This window comes from Platalea leucorodia (genome assembly GCF_965183815.1).
Source record: "Platalea leucorodia genome assembly, chromosome: 8".
NCBI lineage: Eukaryota > Metazoa > Chordata > Aves > Pelecaniformes > Threskiornithidae > Platalea > Platalea leucorodia.
Genome location: NC_138830.1, coordinates 7,644,369 through 7,659,401, shown reverse-complemented (window position 1 = coordinate 7,659,401; position 15,033 = coordinate 7,644,369). Strand labels below are relative to the sequence as shown.

Genomic DNA, 15,033 nt, shown 5'->3' with positions numbered 1-15,033 from the left:
AAGTACACAGAAAGGAAATGGTCAGCTAGTAATAATTAGTATTAAAACCATTAAATGGTTTAAAAAACATTTTCTTTTACACTTCTGAATGTCAGTACTCTGCAAGGGCTGCGTTGGTTTCTTCCCTTTCTGCGGGACTTTGGTAATAGTAGATTTTTTAAATTATTTTTTGGAATTGTTACAAATGTGTAAATACCAAAGTGAAGAGTACATGGCATTTATACAGTAAGATTGAAAATAGTTACCTGTGCTTGAGTACGAACAGAACACTTCATGTGATTAATAAAAAAAATTCCTAACTTACTGACACAGCCCTGTAGAGTCATCGTTGCACCTACACTGCACTGAGGTTTCACCAAATATATAAAAATATATTTTTTTGGTTTTACCAAATATATAAATAAATTTACCAAATACCCTGAACCAAATATTGTTAGCGTTTATGTCGGTTCTGAAAAATCGACTGCTAGCTGACAAATTTAAATAGCTAAATACCTACTTCAAAATTTGATGAGGAAACGGAGAATATTTCACAGCCAAGTAGGCACCTGTCAAAGTGCTATTTCTGCTCCGAGCTTCTGCTGAAAGGTCGTAATTATATGAATAATAAAAATTTATTTTAATGGAGCAAAAGAATACAGCATGCTTGGGCTGGCTTAAATACATGTCCGTTGTTTACAAAGGTTGCCAATATTCTAGAAAGCTGGAAGACCACAACATAGGAAATCAGAAAGTCGCATGCTTTGCACTGAAGCTACACCCTGAAATGTAATTTAAATGGTTTTATGTGTACACCTACGGGCACCCTTAGGCTGGCGTTCAGCTCCCAACTAGAGCTGTCTATCTGTATTTTACCCGCGAGCAAAAGGTAATTCACAGCCAACGGAAAAGAGCGGGCACGTTTAGGATACGACTCTTCACATACTAAAGCAGATGCTTAAAATAAACCCATGAATCACACTAGAAATGCTCGTTTCTTTCTAATGACTATTGAAAAGCTCTAGAAAAGTTGTCCAGAATCGGATACCTATAATGCAGATATTGAAAGGGAAGAGACAAATTGTATCCTTGGTGACTGCCCTGTGATGTCTGCTGTAGGTACTGGTCCTCTGCAGAAAATCAGAGCACTGGTTTGCGGTGACCAAGTTTAACAAGTAGCTTTAATGTATAAAAGAAATTGAATATGCCAAAGAAAGTGTTGGCTGGAAGGCAGAGATTAAATAAATTCAGTAGTAATCATCTGGCTATGAAGAGTAAAACTTCCTACTGTATTATCTGGAAAAAGCACAGTGCCAAGTTCTCACTGCAGCAACCGAAGACCCAAAGAAGGGAGATGTTTTAGATCATGTTCTTGAGATCGAGTACCTAAAAATCATTTAAAAACCAAACCTGAGCTGGAGAGACAGCCACCACCCCCGGTGGCCTGCAGGCCACTCTGGTTTTCTTCTTGTCAGAAGAAAGCCTCCGGCACAGCAATAAATGCCGCCCCGACACATTTGAGCGCTGTTAGTTACACATCTGCTGTGTCGACGTGTTTGCAACACAAGAGAAAATAAATTTACTGGATTGCTACACCCCTGTCAAGGGATGCTCACCACAGCACACAGAAAGTCTACTGAGCAACATCCCTTGAGATACTAGAAACACATTGTTTACTATGACTGTCCTTTGCCTGTACACGCTTTTTCTTCAGAAAAAGACATTGTTTCTGGCTCTTCTCTTCCTTGCAGCTTCTTTACGGCTCTTCTGTTTTTGTTCTTGCATATTCTGTGCAACTCACTGCCTTTGCAACTGTTTTTATCGTGTTTAGTGCATGACCTTCTTTCTGCTCTTTAAATCCCTCCTAAAAACTTACATAAAGCTTTCCAACCATTTTTTAGGCTCAGGTCATTTCATATTTGGCAGTGTTACATGTTCTTGCAGGACCATTATCACTGTATAATTGTGAGATTGCAGATGTCTGCTCTTCCCAATGCTGTCAGCAGAGCATGCCCATACCCTGCCTTACTGGTAATGGCTGTAGCCGAGACTGGAAGAGAAATATTCTTGAGGCTCCTTTTCAGGACAAGGATTTAAACACCTGACAAGTCACCACTATTGAAAGGGTGTTCCCGTATTTCCCCAAAGACCGAGCCCTCTGTGAAAAGGACCAGTCAAACACATACCAAAAGCATGGTCCAAGCATGAGTGTGCATTATACGACAATACTTTTTTTTTTATTTTAAAGAAGGTGGACATACCAAACCAAACGGATCTCTTCCTGCATTTTTAATGGGTTATTGCTGTGCACAAGCCACCTTGAGATTAACGTCACAGCAAAGATAACTTACTTTATCTTCACTGCAATGTAACATAATGATGACTTTAGCCGGTAAAGCTCTTTGCAGTGGGAAAAAAGGAACTTCCCCAGCAAGGCATTTATTATCACAAATTATAGGATATATTTCTGGTGCAATTTTACTGCTTTAATTTTCTCATTTTCTCCTTGTAGTCACTTTCTCTGGGGGAAAAGACCTGTCTGCGCTGCCCGAAAGGGAGCACTGTAATTGAAAAAGGGGCAGTATCGGCCCCTCGATGATTAAAGTTAACCTTTTCCCAGCATGACCACACTGGCATGGACGTTTGCGTGAAGCAGATGGATTTGCCAACCTCTTGGGCTAAAGTTTAATCTTGGATATTTTTGCTTTTCTGTGCTTTTGCCAGAAACAGCAAATGCTCACGGGACTGGATCTACGCCGGGTTGCAGTCCTGCAGTCAGAATGAAGGTCTGAGCCTTGGATTTACGCTTGGAGCCGATTTTCACCGCTGCAGCTACTAGAGAAACCAGACCCAGTTTTCTGCAAGGCACAGAAATACAGGCTGAACACAAGGAATTGATTTAATTCCTTACCCATTCATTATATCCTAAATCATGCCAGGAGTGAGGAGCGGAGGATGATGCATCACCAGCTTTGAAGGACCATGGGATGCCCAGGGAGAGCACAGCACCTGGGCATGGTTGGGGAAGGCAGAGTACAAACCCCAATCTCATCCAGAGACAAAGTGCAATATGTTGTGGTGCTAATGGCCACATTTTTTCTCAGCAGAAAATAAATTTTGTTGCTAAAATCTGAGTATTCATGCAACTGGGGACATGGACTGCTAGCATAAAAACTCGCTTTAAGAAACGCTATGGTACTGACTGCAAGCATCTCAAGCAATGGTGCACATCGACTGTATCTAAAAGTTTTCAAATGCAATCTAACGCAAACGGCACCCATAGGGAGAGGCGTGCAGGGTCCAGCCAGGCATGAGCTTTTGGTCCCCCCGGGAAGGACACGTGGAGGAGCAGCCACCCGCTTCCCTTGCAGGGGGCTCCAGGAAACACAGGGCAGCCTGGCAAATATTAGCTAAGAAAACATGTTTTGGACTGACATCTGGCTCTGGATGCAGTGCCTAAATATCAATATATTTCATGACTGCTTCACAGCAGGGAAAAATGAAATTAATCTTTTTTGTCGCACAATAACGAAACTCAATTTCTACAGGACTCTGGGGGGAGACGGGCCATCCATTAAAGCAAAACCTATTGACTACAGTACAAAAACACCACCAGAATCTCCCAGCAGGCTTTAGGTACCTGGCACACCAGCGTTAAATGCCAAAGTGCCTTTAAGTATCCTAAACTTGTATTTCTACAGAGTAGTCACTGACCAGCCTAGGTGTTTAGAGATGCTATAAATCAAAGGAATAGGATTAACATCCAATAAAGCTTCAGCGGGAAAAAATATTCTGGCACAAAATTAACCCAGCCTTAGCTAGTCAAGAATGCCACTTTTTAAACTAAGGCGTTTAAAGATTACGTGAGGATTTGTACCCATCTGTCACTTTTGGCCTGCTTTCATTTTATAAAGCTTCCTTAGTCAAACTTAAGTAAAAATCTTGTCAACATTTGAGTATTTTTAGATGAACTCACTTTATTTGGTAGCTCTGATATACTTTTTCCTAAAGGGAAAGATTTACAAAAAGAGGCATTAGGATGTCGAGTCCATTGAAGCTGCACGTTATTAATATTGCATGCTGCTAGAAAGGCCAAATTAACATGCAAAATTGTACCAAAAGCCCAAGCCATTTTAGTGCAGTTCTGTTTTATTCTGGCAAATGGATGCAGCTGAATTCTACCCACTTTGGGAGACATTCCCGGGGCGAGGGGAGTTAGCTGGGGGTGAGCACTCTGTGAACTCTCGGAAAACGGCCCTTCCAAGCGGGACGGGAAAGGTTTCCTGGATGGAAAAGGCCTGCTGCCTTGCTGTGTGTCCTGGTTTCAGCTGGGATAGAGTTAATTTTCTTCTTAGTAGCTGGTAGAGTGCTGTGTTTTGGATTTAGGATGAGAATAATGTTGACAAGACACTGATGTTTTGGTTCTTGCTGAGTAGAGTTTACACTAGTCAAGGACTTTTTAGCTTCTTGTGCTCTGCCAGGTGCATAAGAAGCTGGGAGGGAGCATAGCTAGGACAGCTGACCCAGACTGGCCAAAGGGCTATGCCATACCATATGACATCATGCTCAGTATATAAGCTGGGGGAAGAAGAAGGAAGGGGGGGACATTGGGTGTGATGGCGTTTGTCTTCCCAAGTAACCGTTACGCGTGATGGAGCCCTGCTTTCCTGGAGATGGCTGAACACCTGCCTGCCGCTGGGAAGTAGTGAATGAATTCCTTGCTTTGCTTTGCTTGTGCGTGTGGCTTTTGCTTTACCTATTAAACTGTCTTTATCTCAACCCATGAGTTTTCTCACTTTTACTCTTCCGATTCTCTCCCCCATCCCACCGGGGGGGAGTGAGCGAGCGGCTGTGTGGTGCTTAGTTGCTGGCTGGGGTTAAACCACGACACTGTGGAAGTGCTCCCCTACATGCAGCACCCTGCTACAGTCGGCTACTGACCCCTTGTATCACGTACCTTAAACATTTAACTTTCTAGTTTCGCTGGCTGACACGTAGCAGAACTCCCAACTGCTCATGATTACAGAAATTAAACCCTTGACAGTGCTCTCCGGGATGGGTTTTGTTCATGTCTCAGGCAGGCCCCTGCCAGACAAAGTTGTATTTTCCCCTTACATCACAATCACTTTCATTTTCACTATTTTGATTTTTAAAGATTTCTTTCTTCATTTTGTATGTACCACCGGCAGCTTGATCCTCTCATTAAATTGACTTTGGTATAGACAAACACTAATAAAAGAAAAATGTCAGCAACACAACTGCTGGAGCGCTGAATAGCTGGAGCGCTCGGGATCAGAAACAGCTGCTGCAATTATATTTAACTGCCCATTTTCCGTGCTTTGCTCACAATCAGAACTTACTTCAAGAGCAGGTAGCACCATTTCTGCTTTTGTAGTAAACAAGTGACATGATTAGACTGATGAGCAGGCTCCATCTCCGTGTTTTAATCTCTAGAGTTGTCTCTACCTGACTGGGAGGCTGAAATTCTGGCTTTTTATTTACAGCAAGCTGCGCTCTCTCTCCGTTCTGAATCTGTGTATACGCTGGGACTTTTCTAAACTAGTTATTTATGTAGCTTCTCATTTCCACAGGATTGTTTTATTGCATGATATAAATCCCCAAATGTGTGTTTCAAACAGTTTTAATCTTTATTTTCTCTGTACAAACATGCAGTTTTCAATAAAGGAAAATGTGTGCTTTTTCTTCTGACGGGAGTCAGTAATTTCCTCCACTGCATTTTTTCCTTCCTAACAAACTTCTATCAATCAAAATAACTGGAGAGATGAAGTGACCAAACCAGGAAAAAAGATTTACATGATTCATTGGACTGGTAAATTCTGCGTTAAAAAACATAAACAGAAGCAACAGAAAGCAACAATTTTCGAAGCTTATTTTTTACGCATCATTAAAAACAGGCCATATGTGATTAAACAAATATCCCATGCCCTCATTTTAACTCTGCTGTCTTTTGAGAACTGATGCGACTCCTTAAGTACGTGACATGTGTAGTCTGCAAGTAGCGCCATATGGGGCTCAAGAGCATTCGAGATCAAAGCAGTTTAAGAGAATCAGGCTTATTTATTGGGTGAGTGCATGAATATAATTGATAAAGTAATAGAACACTGTAATTACTTGAAGTTACTAAAGCTCACAGCCCTGTAAGTACCCAAAACGTGCAGTCTGCAAATGGCATTTTAAGTTGCTTGAGCGTCTTCGAGATCAAAGTAGCTTAAGAGAATCGTACTGCTAGTGAGTGGGAGTCTGAGTAGGAGTCTGAACAAAGTTGATAAGTAGTTTGAGCATTTTAAGTACTTCAGGGCACTGCAGCGTGAGTACAAAGTAATAGGACAAAATAACACAAGCCTGTCAGTGCTTGGTTTTAGAGATGCTGGGCTAGTGACGAGAAACTCAGAAGACAGTGATTTTAGCAGAGTGCCATCTAACCAGGTCCAACCAAAACAGTGATCCACTCGGAATGGTGTCTGGCAAACACCCTCTAAAGGGGATGAAAACCCCAGTTATGAGGTCTGGGCTTCTGCCTAAAACAGCTGGAAGGAAAACCTGGAGCTGAGCTCAGCATGGTTCCCCAAGGGCACCACAGTGCCAGGTACGGTCAGGGGGATAACAGAAAAAGAAAGTGCCACCAAGGATTAAGAAAAACCCAAAAATGAGGACGTACTAAGTATAAACTCTCTATTTGCACTACAGGGCTGCCCGAGGCCGGTTTGTAGGGCTGCGGATGAAAGGAGATGGTGTGTTGCAGCTCTCAGCCACGAGTGGTTACAGTGGAGAAACAGAGAGCAGCGTCTTTCAGGTAAAGCTAAGAAATGAAGGATGTCGAGAGATGCGCTATTGGGAGCGCAGTGAGCCAGGTGTGCACACACCTGGGTGGAAAGACATGTCTGTAAAGACATCTGTACACACTGCCAGTCCACTCGCTGCCATGAACACTAATTCAGCAGTAAAATAATGAACTGTTCTTTTTGTTTGATTCTTTCTTTGCAAGGTATCTAAACACCAAGAAACTTGGTGAGATTGAGGGGAGTGGGCATATAGCATATATGGGTGGCTATTTTGGAAGATCAGCAAAAAACATCAACAGCATCTCTTTTTTTCTCTGTAACTGTAAATAAGACCATGCATCAGGACAACTCTGTGAAGGATCCAAAAGCTGGAAGACATCTCTAACTACTTTAAAACAAAATGCTAGTAGAAAGTATTAGCTGTAACTAAGAAAACCTCCAAATTATTAAGATGTACATATCAAAACTGAAAACCCTTGTAACTGCACTGTTATAAATGACTCCAACACTCTACACATTACCTGGTTTTGGCTATCCACATGCATCATGTCACATTTTAAAATCAGATTCTGTGACTACCCAGTACACTCTTAGCTAAGCGAGCCCCAAAAATAAGTTAGCAGTGAAGGAGAAACCAGTAGAAACCAGGTCGCATCACTTGCAGAGACAATAAAGAGGCACAGCTAGATCAATCAACATCAGTGCATTACAAAGGACAAAGCCCTGATAAAAAAAATAACTGTCCTTTCAGCTAGTTAGTATTCAATCACTGAAGTGGAAAATTTTCTATCTCAACTCGATTTTAGGAGAAAGAAATGTTTCACTGGGTTACCTCATACCTTTGAGGACAAAGTTCAATTTGCCAGCACACACACTAGTGTTCAGAAGAAAGACTGAAAGTGAGCAGGTTTTTTTTTTTAGTAAAATGTAACTTAGAAAGAAACACAAATATACCTGCTTCATCATAGGATACAGTCAATTTTTCCAGCATTTCTCGATCAATTGATAAAATCTGCTGTTCCAGGATGGTTTGGTAAGACAGCACACTGTTCTCCTTGTCCTTCTCATAGTCTTGAAGATGTTGTTTTAGGACTTCAGGCAGGCGGGACTTCACATATTCTGCTGCCGACTATGCAGAAAAGAGGCAAAGGTTTAATTAATACATTTTCTTTTGAAAAGCATTATACATATCCATAGGGTTTTTTTTTTATTTAAAGCATTCTCAAATGTAACTCCTCACAATAAAACAGTCTTGATGCTGCTCCATGGTGCAAAATCCACAGGTCATTTCTCTGCCAAAATGACCCCGTCTGCCCAAAACTTCCAGGGAGTCGGGGATATAACAGACCAAATTCCCCTGAGCTGAGGCATAACCCACACTTCAGCAGGGAGTTTATGGCAGTCCAGAAAGCGTTACCCATGCTGGACTAGACACATACATACCACAATAGCTCAACTTCTTCATCGTTAACATATTTTGAAACTACAACTATGAAATAGAACATCTTTATTCTAAAGTACAAAGTGACAGAGTGGAATCATTTCACCTGCTATTGATACACAACCAGGCTTGGACAGGGAGACAGAAGTGAACATTTAACAGCATTAAAAAATGACAGATATATATATACACACACACGCATCCACACACAGAATATTCTTTTAAATTTTTTATCTGACTGCTCGAGGCCATAAGGAAACAGAAATTAACACAAGGTGGCATGGTTGTACCGATGTTATGGAGCCTTGTGCAAAAACGTAAATGGTAGTAAATAATGAGAGCATCTGCCTCTGGAGAGGTGTTGGTCCCCCCAAGATCCCTGCTGCCACTGGAACAGCTCTCTCCCTCAGCGCTGGGGCTCAGACACCTTGGTGAGATCCAAACACAAACCAGCTTGCTGGTTTTTAAGCATTAGCATCCCTCTCCAGCGAGTATTACACTCCCACTATAAGAGGGAACAGAAAATCCCTCCTTCTGGCATGGGTTTGGGGTTTTTTTTTTGCTTTCCATCTCTGATACAAATGTAACTGGAAAAGGAAGATGTAGCAGAGGCTGCTGCTCAGTGCTCCAGCTTCCCTGCCAACCTCAAGACAAAAGAGAAAAATAAATGATGACAAGGTTGTATTATTTCAGGCCTGGAACTGACCAGAAGTTACCTTTACTCAGCCACACGCTGTTCCTGGGTTTATATTTAGTTTTCCAAAGTCAATTGCTGATTAAATTGCAACCTTAAAATATCACTGAAGTTGGGTTAAATTTTTCTGCAAGCTAAGCCATGTGAGACGAATGAAATTATTCTAGGAAAACTACATGAACTCTCCACATGAGTACAGCATATTTAATGTTACATTTTAATAGTGATTTTCTTCCAAGGGAAGGCCAAAAGATACACTGTATACTAATTATTTTAGTTCAAATTCAGGCGTTTGTGCTTAATGTTTCCTTTGAGAAGAAGTTTTACTCTGCGGGGGAGTATTTTTGTGCTCTCCCTAGCGCAGCAATTCTAAAGAGCAGAAAACAAAAGAATATACATATTCATTTTCTGAAATACGTCTTGTGCCAGCCGAGTGAATATTTCTATACTACCGGCTGTAAACACATAAGGAAAAATACCCATCCTGTCCCAAAGATCTTGCAGCCCAAGTAGAAGTCAAGAGACAGATGGTTACAAGCAGATGGGAAGACCGTCGGGACCATCGGCCGCGGCCAGCGTGACGGACAGCTGGTGCGAGCCACGTGCAGCCCAGTCACCACGTTTTTCCACAGGCATCGAGGCCGAGGATTACACCGATTTCAAGTGCGATCTCACAGGTGGGTTTTTTTTCCCCTTGGTGAGAAGCAAAACCCAACAGTCTTGCTTAGTTCACTGCCTTTCACATTACGTCTAGATGTCATTAAAGATTTAAACCATAAAGCAATGATGGAACTGATACAAACTCCTTTCCTTTTCTAGCAAGAAAAGTGATCAGCCACATCTAAGTAATTACATCCCTAGCTGCACTGCAGCAATGAGACACAGTACTATATTCTATTCACTACAAAAGTAATTTTATCTTGGTTTTAGTAAGTCACTTCTAGTACGTGGAATATTCAAAAAGAAAAAGTGTGAGGGTGTGAGTGCATGTGTTTATGCACGTGCTTGGTATTAAAGAAACCAAGAGGCTACTGGGTGAATAAAAATGAAAAAAAAAAAATTAAAAAGAAAGACTTCCACCATTTCCATGCTCTTCCATCTTACCTCAATTCTCATTGCACAGACCACAGTATTCAACTTCTGAGTAAATCAGAAACTCTCCCTGCACCCGTTACGGATTCTGGTGCAGACTGCAGCCCAGAGACCCGTTTGCTGGGATGCCGCTCAATGGCATCCTGCTGGCAGAGCGTCCCACCACGCCAGCCAGCCCGCTGCCAGTTCGGCCGCTCTTCCTCCAGCCGGTGCTGGGGTCCCCCCGAGCTCTCATGAAATCTATTGTCATTAATGTATGTATTTGCATCACAGGCAGAAGTTAGGGGGAAAAAACCCATTTCACTACTTTGAGGCTTCAAAGTAGCTTTATCCTCTTTTCCTCTGTACAGTCCCTCTTACTCCTGCAGGAAGGAGTTACAAACCTAGCTGCTCCAGCACGGGAAGGACATGGACCTGTTGAAGAGGGTTCAGAGGAGGCCACAAAAATGATCAGAGGGATGGAGCACCTCTGCTGTGAGAAAAGGCTGAAAGCTGGGGTTGTTCAGCCTGGAGAAGAGAAAGCTGCGGGGAGACCGTATTGCGGCCTTTTAATACTTAAAGGGGGCTTATAAGAAAGATGGGGACAGACGTTTTAGCAGGGTCTGTTGGAATAGGATAAGGGGCAATGGTTTTAAACTAAAAGAGGGTAGATTCAGACTAGATAAAAGGAAGGAATTTTTCACGATGAGGGTGGTGAAACACTGGAACGGGTTGCCCAGAGAGGTGGTAGATGCCCCATCTTTGGAAACATTCAAGGCCAGGCTGGACAGGGCTCTGAGCAACCTGATCTGGTTGCAGGTGTCCCTGCCCATTGCAGGGGGGTTGGACTAGATGGCCTCTAAAGGTCCCTTCCATCCCAAAGCATTCTATGATTCTATGATCCTGGAAAATGCCTGACCTCAGCCATGAGTTATAGGTACAACGAACTGCACAACATTTGCTGGTCAGTCTTCCTCACCAGCACCCCGATGAGAAAGTAACTTGGAGCCGTACACACTGCAGCAGTGAGAGATGCAAAGAAAGGGTGGTCCTGCTCGTGCAGGCACCCTCCCACAGATCACTGCCTCAAAGCAACCACCTAACAGAAATGCCCATTGCTGAACTGTTACCTCTCTCGGTCACAATAACCTCCTATTTTCTGGCAGGAATTTATGCATTTCTTTTATAAAATTGAAACTGCAGCATCCCCCCTGAATCTGCTTTCAGTCTGAAGCATCCTTCTCCAAACTAAATAAAGGATTGACTTTAATACCTTAATTGACTTTAGAGTATTTCATCCCACCATGGAAAACTAATATTTCATATATATAGAACAAATTTTAGAATATCTACATACAATGAAATATACGTGCAGAGCTTATTCACAAAAAATCACATTTTTCTCTATTCACTAAAAAAAACCCTACATAAAAATCACATCAGGAAATGCTGAAATCCCTCAAGTGTGTGGTAACCTGAACCTCAAATGCAGCCAGCACCCTTCTGTAACTACCAAATTTGCCCACACCTTTTAATTGATGAGAAACACATATCCAAAGTAAATTTCCTTTTTATAAATTATGCTAACTGCCTGCTAAAATTTGCTCTGCTTTTCTGAAGTGTATCCTTCTGGGAGCTCCCTTGTACGTGGGGAAGTAATGGTCTAAAATGGTTAATTAAAGGCTTCGTTATGAAGCTACTTCAAAAGCCAAGTGGCGGCTTGATAAAGCAGTCTCCTTACAGGGTTATATTGGGTGATTTTGGAAAGGCTTTGAACACACAGAGTATTGGGCGTGTGGAAGGCCACCACACACGTAAGGGACAGTTGCGTCCCTGCTCATCCTCATCATGTTCTGCAGGCTGCTACAGCTCAACGCGTCCCATAGCCTGCCTTTACCAACCCACTTGACCTTTAAAATTCAGGTTTTCACCAAAGCAAACATAGTGATCTTGCATATTTCTGGCACTTGAAACACTCAAGCAGGTCTCACTAAATTGTGTTATCATTGGATGAACACCGGGCACTGGCAAACCCTCTCCAAGGGGTGATGCCCTGGGAACCTGCTTGCCGTCTGCCCTGCAGCAGGGTTCAGTAGGAGGAGCGGGATGGCCGAGCATCCTGGCCAGCTCCTGAATTACGCGGCTCTCCATGCAAACGCTTGCCCACAGAGAAGATACACCTCCATGGGCACACGTGTAAACATGCAAGAAGTGACCCGAGTACTCTATGACAAAATGTGTTAATTAAGATGGCAAGTGTTAAGCAGCTCCACGACCCTGTGAAAAACAAGGACTGCAAACAAGAGCTATGGCAAGATCAGCACACTGGCACATCAAGCAACTGAAGGATCTAATTAGCTGGGACAGCCATTATTTATAAACACAGATTTCCAATTTAAAAAATGGAAGATTGAGACGTTATTGCCTCAGACCCGCACTCCACACCGACTCCCATGATTTACAGGGAGAGGAGGGAAACTATGAATTTATGATCTTAATATTCCTGAGACAATTCATTCTGCCTGCCCGGCTACTGCAAACATCCAGAGACTATGAGAAAATACAGGATCCATTTTAGAGCGTGGTATTGCTGGCGTAGCACGTACACCACTGAAGAATTAAAAAAACTATTAAGATTCCTCTATCGCATCTTGCTGCCTCTCGTTTTCACACGCTTCCCTCCCCTTCAAAGACCCGTGGGTCACTACAACAAGTTTCCTTCTTCAGAGATGATACACCATGAACTGCTGGGCAAGAACGGAGTTCACCTTATGAAATAGAGGAATTTCAACTTTGTTCACCTCCTGGTTTACCTCAGGGAAATAATTTTTTAAGTAGGATCGAGTAAGTTTGACAAATAAAAGTCTGAGGTGGGTACAACAAATGAACATGGGTGTAAAGCCTGTGGAAGAGAGTGTTGGCCATGATAATCTCATGGGAAGGAAACATAATGAAGAGTAAAGTGGGACTGATCTGTGGACCCTATTAGAGATCTCTATAAGAATCACGGAGAATACACAAAAGGAGCTGGAAGGGAATTAGTACAGTATCAAAACTATAATATAATTGGGCAATAAGAGAAGCTCAGTAAAAAATTCACAAGACTAGATTGTTAATATAGATGATATAATTTACTGAGAAAGGGGGCTGTGGAAATAAAGAAGTGCCCTGCACATCAAGAGAGTATTTGCTCTTCTAGGTCCAGTCTGTAAAAGGGAGACAGACCTGCCAAAAGTCATCACGTAAAAAGAGAAGCAGAGGACACTACCACAGCACAGGTCCACCAGACGCCCTAATGAAAAACAGAGAGGTTGGGATTTTTTAACCAGGAACTGGAATAACCAACCAAAGCACAAGATGTAATGAAGTACTGCAACTACTCAGATATGTTATAGGAAATACATTTCGGAGCACAGGTTGTCCAGCAGCCTTGGAGTGTGTTGGTGATAGTAGCAAAGACCACAGTGTGGGTGCGGTATGTTCCAGCACTGAGAAGCCCCCTAAGATAAGGAAGGCAAAAGACAACTTGCATGAAGGTTATGATTAATTCTTCAGGGAGAAAACAACATAATAAAGATGAAGGACTTTAAAGGAAGGACACTTAAAGATCTCTGAGGCTTGACAGTACAAAAGGACCAACAGCTGCAAGTCAAAGGAGAAAAGAAGGTATGGGGAGGAAACATTTCCTTAGAAAAATTATGTGAGTGAAAACTATCCCAATGCAGAAAAAACCTAGGAATTAACCTGGCTAAGTCATAAGCTGCTCAGTGATCTCAAACTCAAGCAGGACACATATACGCAGAGTACCATGTGAGTACAAAAGAATAACAAACACTGAGAAACAAATGGAGACTAAAGAAAAAAATGACTTGGAGCTAGCAAAGGTAGCAAGAAAAGGTTCTACAAGTCCATTTGTAATAAGAAAAAAACCAGGCAAAATGTTGCTCTACTGCTCAGCAGAGTAGAAAAGCTATTGACAGATGATGCCATAAAAGCTGAAGTATTTAATATCTCTTTTTGCTACAGTACTCACTATCTTTACCTTGCTGTATTCAACTGGCAGCTAATATCAGAGGCAAATAACCAAAATCTCAAGACAGAATAGAGAAAGAACATGTTGGAAAGTGCTTATAAAGGCTAGATATTTTCCAGCTGGCTGGGCCAGATGAAATTCATTCAGGTATACATAGGTAGTGGGCTGAAACAATCTCTTTAACGACCTCTGCCTTTGAAAATTCACAGAGGATGGCGGGACGCTATTTGGAAAGCACAAATGTTGGGGCTACTTTTAAAATAGTATAAAGGGAGAGAAACAGAATTACAGACTAGTCAGTTTAACTTTGATGCCTAAAAAATGGGATAAGAGATCAAATGATTTCTATGCACATGAAAGCACCAAGATTTGTAAGGCGCAGAGAGCAAAGCGGTTCTCTCAGGGTGTAAGGAGACCTGCTCATTCTGTTCCCATCAACGGCAGTGTAGGGAGCAAATGCTCCCTTGCTCATTCCAGCAAACATGCCCGTGCTTAAAACTCTTAGTACCGCTGATCACATCATCAGCACAGACAAATCTTTCAAGCTATTCTCTTAAGCCTTAGGGGATCCCAGAGAAATAGCTTTCCATGTAAATTAGAATGCTGAATCCCATGCAGATTAAGCATTTCGGAGAATCTTCCAGGATTAAGATGCATCTGCAGAGTCCCCTTGGACCCAACACGTGTGTTTGGTGCTCCCGGGGAGCGGACGCGGGGTGTGGGAGCCTGGCACTGCCACCATCCAACCTTCATTCGCAGCTCAATCGGTTCAACGCTCACGGAAAAGATTTCATCTAGAGGTGCTATTTGAACTATATAATGATCCCATGCAGAATTTCACATTCCACATTTCAGACTAGCACTGCTAGCAAAAATACTTTTATATACAGGTTTCTGGACTCACATCTTTTAAGAAAACCCCAAACACCCACACAATTCATTATTCTAGGAACAGTGCACTTAACTTACTAGCTACCTCCCAACAGGACGGTAAAAACCATGGCATAATAAG

General features: G+C 42.3%; 1 protein-coding gene across 1 annotated transcript in view; it reads right to left on the bottom strand.

The window, feature by feature from the left end:
- Positions 1-7,904, bottom strand: part of PPM1L (protein phosphatase, Mg2+/Mn2+ dependent 1L) — a 34,629-nt gene extending 26,725 nt beyond the window's left edge. Inside the window, exon 1 of the mRNA XM_082319610.1 lies at positions 7,737-7,904. Within this exon, the coding sequence (XP_082175736.1) occupies positions 7,737-7,773 (37 nt within the window). The 5' untranslated portion in view covers positions 7,774-7,904. The remainder of the gene's footprint in view (positions 1-7,736) is intronic.
- Between the last annotated feature and the right edge of the window lie 7,129 nt (positions 7,905-15,033).